The 3,718-nt window shown below is 51.2% G+C and overlaps 1 protein-coding gene and 1 non-coding gene across 2 annotated transcripts; one reads left to right on the top strand and one right to left on the bottom strand.

Moving 5' to 3' along the window:
* Nucleotides 1-32: 32 nt before the first annotated feature.
* LOC127751229 (uncharacterized) lies at nucleotides 33-1,378 on the bottom strand. Its single transcript, XM_052274393.1, has 2 exons — nucleotides 1,136-1,378; nucleotides 33-795 (listed from the first exon to the last, which is right to left on the bottom strand). The coding sequence occupies exon 2, from the start codon at nucleotides 787-789 to the stop codon at nucleotides 367-369; it is 423 nt and encodes a 140-aa protein (XP_052130353.1). The 5' UTR covers nucleotides 790-795; nucleotides 1,136-1,378; the 3' UTR covers nucleotides 33-366.
* Nucleotides 1,379-2,330: 952 nt separating this feature from the next.
* Nucleotides 2,331-2,413, top strand: Trnav-cac (transfer RNA valine (anticodon CAC)). Its single transcript is given in 2 exon segments — nucleotides 2,331-2,367; nucleotides 2,373-2,413. It is a non-coding gene; the product is annotated as a tRNA-Val (tRNA).
* The last annotated feature ends 1,305 nt before the right edge of the window (nucleotides 2,414-3,718 follow it).

The raw sequence follows: 3,718 nt of genomic DNA on the forward strand, positions 1-3,718 counted from the left end.
CCCTCCCCCGCCCTCCCCGCCGAAGGGCTTGCTGCTGCTGCTGTCTGCCCCGCGGCAGCGTCCTCTAGCTCGCTCCAGGATGTGCTTAATCCAACAAAGAGAGCTGCGTCCCCGCAAGCTTCCAAATCGGCATCGTCCATAGATTCCCACATACCGGCCATATTTATTCAATGAAAAGACACAGAAATAAAAGACAAACGAGTGCACACCTCTTTGCACGTGTGTGTGTGTGTGTGTGTGTGTGTGTGTGTGTGTGATTTTTAAATCAATCTGAAACATATACAGGACATCAGGACACTCGCCACATAAATAAGAAATCTGAGCTCATTTTCATGTCGTTTTTCGCAGCTTTTTATTTAACTTAAATTACAGGTGATAAACGTGAATGTTTATATCACAATTCCAAAAAATGTCATGCAGCATTTCCCTAATGGTGACCCAATTATGGGTGTCAAGCCCCGAGGCCAAGGCGGGGCTACAAATATCACGCACGCCGTGCATGTAGCACAGACGCCTCAGTTCATACAGGCTCTCCCGGATAGCCCAGAGCGTGGGTATGTCCGTGTGGTGCTTTTTGGTCACCAAATTAAATATTTGGCGACCATCTTGCCACCCTACTGCGACGCCACCCACACGGACTTGTTGACGTCGCAGATCCGCGAAGTCCTGTCCGCGACATAATCGGGCAAAGCCACGCCCACATCGCAGGTTGGCACTGACGCAATGAGCAACACTTGTCCCAGGTGGTGAACACTCGAACAGACATCCTTTGTACTCGTAAACTCCCATAGTAGCCTACGAACAAACGACATGAAATGAGCTTTGATTTCCCAGTAAAAACTGATTAAAATCACACTTGCAAAGTACTATTCCTTCTCTCTCTCTCTCTCTCTCTCTCTCTCTCTCTCTCTCTCTCTCTCTCTCTCTCCCTGCTCCTGTGGCACACTCCGGTCGTATACCTGCCCCCCCCCCGCCTGCCACCGGCCTCTGCGAGACCCACACGCACGGCGCTCGCACACGCACACCCACCCACCCATCAACGCGCGCGCACACACACACACACACACACACACACGCGCGCGCACGCTCAAAGGACTTTGCAAGTGTGATTTAAAAAAAAGAAAACTGCACTTACCGCTTTTGTCTTGAGATGCTGCTGCTGCTGCTCCGAAAGACGGAAGATTTGCACTGTCCAAGCGGAATGAAGAGTCGATTGATGGTGATGCTGATCACACTGCTGCACAATCACTTTATAATCACTGCCGCACGAACCAACCGACACGAACACAAGTCGACGCGAGAGCTCTACAAGGCTAGATGCTGCACCTTCAAAGTTCGTCACACCACTGACTTGTACTAAGACCGCCGGGGTCCTCCGGGACCCCTAGCTCCTTAGGGCGCAAACCCCCCACCCTGAATCGCCTAGGCCCCTGTTCAGCCCCGCCCTTACACGATGCCTATTGGTCAACCCTATTCCCCCACAAAAATCAAAACAGCAAATGACGGCGTCTATCCACGTGCGCACAGCCTCCAACCCAACGTCCCACACCTTTATTGTCTTATAACATGCCCGACCACGACTCCCGGTGTCCCTGCTCTCACACTGCCCGAAGGGTCTAATAGCCCCACTTAAACACCTGTGACTTTGGCACATGCCATCCCAAAATCAAAACAACAAATGACGGTGGCAATCCCACGGGGCCCCGCCTCCAGCCCCCCAGTGACCCGCATCTCTGAAGGTGATTATCTTTTAAGGACCCCGATCCCTACTCCTAATGCCCCTTGTCCCCGCACCGACCGAAGGGCGGCCTAATAGTCCACTTAGACACCTATCACTTTGGCAAACCTTTCAACACAACAGGACCCTTGCTCACATCACAAACATATAAATCGCTGAACCATCCCAAATCAAAACAAATGACGGTAGCTATCCATGGGGGGCGACAGCCTCCAGCACTCCGGCGACCCACACCTCTGACGATGATTGTCTTATAATGAGTCCGAACTCGACTCTCGGTGTCCCTGTTCCCACACTCACCGAAGGGACTAATAGCACACTTAAACACCTGTGACTTTGGCAAAACCCTTCCCACACCACACGACCCCTTATCACAGACATATAAATCGTAGAATCATAACATCGCACCCGAAAAACTGACAGAACCACATTAGGCCGCGCATCGCACGAAAAAACAAAACAATGCAGACAAGTGATTACTCTGGGTCTGGGAAACCAAGGGGCTACACCTGTGTGACCCGGCCGTGGAATGCACATACGCCGTACTGTACAATGCCATGAGACCGGACCACGTAAAGCCTAAGCATAAGATGTCAGGATGGCCGAGTGGTTAAGGCGGTAGACTCACGTCTGCTTCCCAGTATGGGATCGTGGGTTCGAATCCCACTCTTGACATTTTTTGCGCCAGCGAAAGGCACCCCCTTCACTCCGTCACGCCGGGGCCAAAGGCCACGCCGCGTCGGTCCAGGGCGCGCCTCCAACGAAAAACCGTTACACTACGCCCCGCCACCAGCCCCTGCGAAGTAGACTACCCGCAAGCGAAAGGCACCCCCTTCACTCCGTCACGCCGGGGCCACAGGCCACGGCGCGGCGGCCCAGGGCGCTCCTCCAATGAAAAACCGGTACACTACGCACCGCCACCAGCCCCCTCCACAACCCATCCCCCCACCACGACCCAACCGCCTGCGCCGAGGCGAGCCGCCCGGCACCAGACCAGAGCCCCTGCGAGGTAGGCAAAACGGTAGAAAAGTGCCTCCCATACTACTTATTTGCAAGTGTACAGCGAATCTGTTGAGCACTTCCTGAACAGTGGGCGTTTAATCTTAGGAAGTGTCTAACTGAGGAGTTACACAACACACCAGCCCGTGCACACTGAGTTGAACACAATTCCGTAGTTGTGCACGTGCAAGTACTTAACTTGCAGATGCACACTAACAAGATTCTAGCAGTTGCAGACTTAATTCCTCAATGTATAGTCTAAGGTCCACTTACCTCAACAGCTGCCAACCGCTCTCTCAACTCGGCATTCTCTTCCTCCAACTTCCGCAACCGCATCTCTTCTGCAAGGCTGCTGGCACCAGTGGCACTATTCGCCGTCTGCAGTGGCGGAGAAAACGTAATGAAATACACTGGTTGTTAAGCGAAGCCCTTCTCCTGAAGTGATCCGATTAGGTAACGCGCATTGAAATGCACATATGCAGGTTTCAGTGTAGCTTTAAGGGTATACTAATTTTCATCTCTCTCATCTGATCTCAGCAGGGTTGTTACAGGTTACGGATTTTCAATTTTTACTGACTTTTCCCTGACCAAAATCACGATTTTTACTGACTTTTTAGGCAAGAAAGAAGGCAGTCTTCCGAACGGGGGAAAAAAATATCACTGAAAACATGAGTATGCCAAAAGCGGCGACTGGCTGCGCCGGCAGGGCCCGGCATGTGCCGCTGCCGCAGCTCGAGCGTCAATTTTGAGCATTTTCTCTCTTTCATTTGCAAGGAGGCAGGCGAAGGATATCCTACCTTTAAAAGGCGTTAAAGCTCCAAAGGCATTACAATTCATGTTTTTAGACACGAAGTTTTCTTCTAGTATCGTTTTACCCCGATAGTCAATTGTTTTATATGGCCCTTTATGGGGAAAAAAAATTCCTTCCGACGATTTCCTTAATTTTTTTTTTAAATAAAGAATTTTTACATACAACGTGGT

Source organism: Frankliniella occidentalis, unplaced genomic scaffold, assembly GCF_000697945.3.
Source record: "Frankliniella occidentalis isolate FOCC.00 unplaced genomic scaffold, Focc_3.1 Scaffold387, whole genome shotgun sequence".
In the NCBI taxonomy this organism is placed as follows: domain Eukaryota; kingdom Metazoa; phylum Arthropoda; class Insecta; order Thysanoptera; family Thripidae; genus Frankliniella; species Frankliniella occidentalis.

Coding starts and splice junctions, on each gene's coding strand:
- LOC127751229 (XM_052274393.1), bottom strand. CDS start 789: ATGGGAGTTTACGAGTACAAAGGATGTCTGTTCGAGTGTTCACCACCT.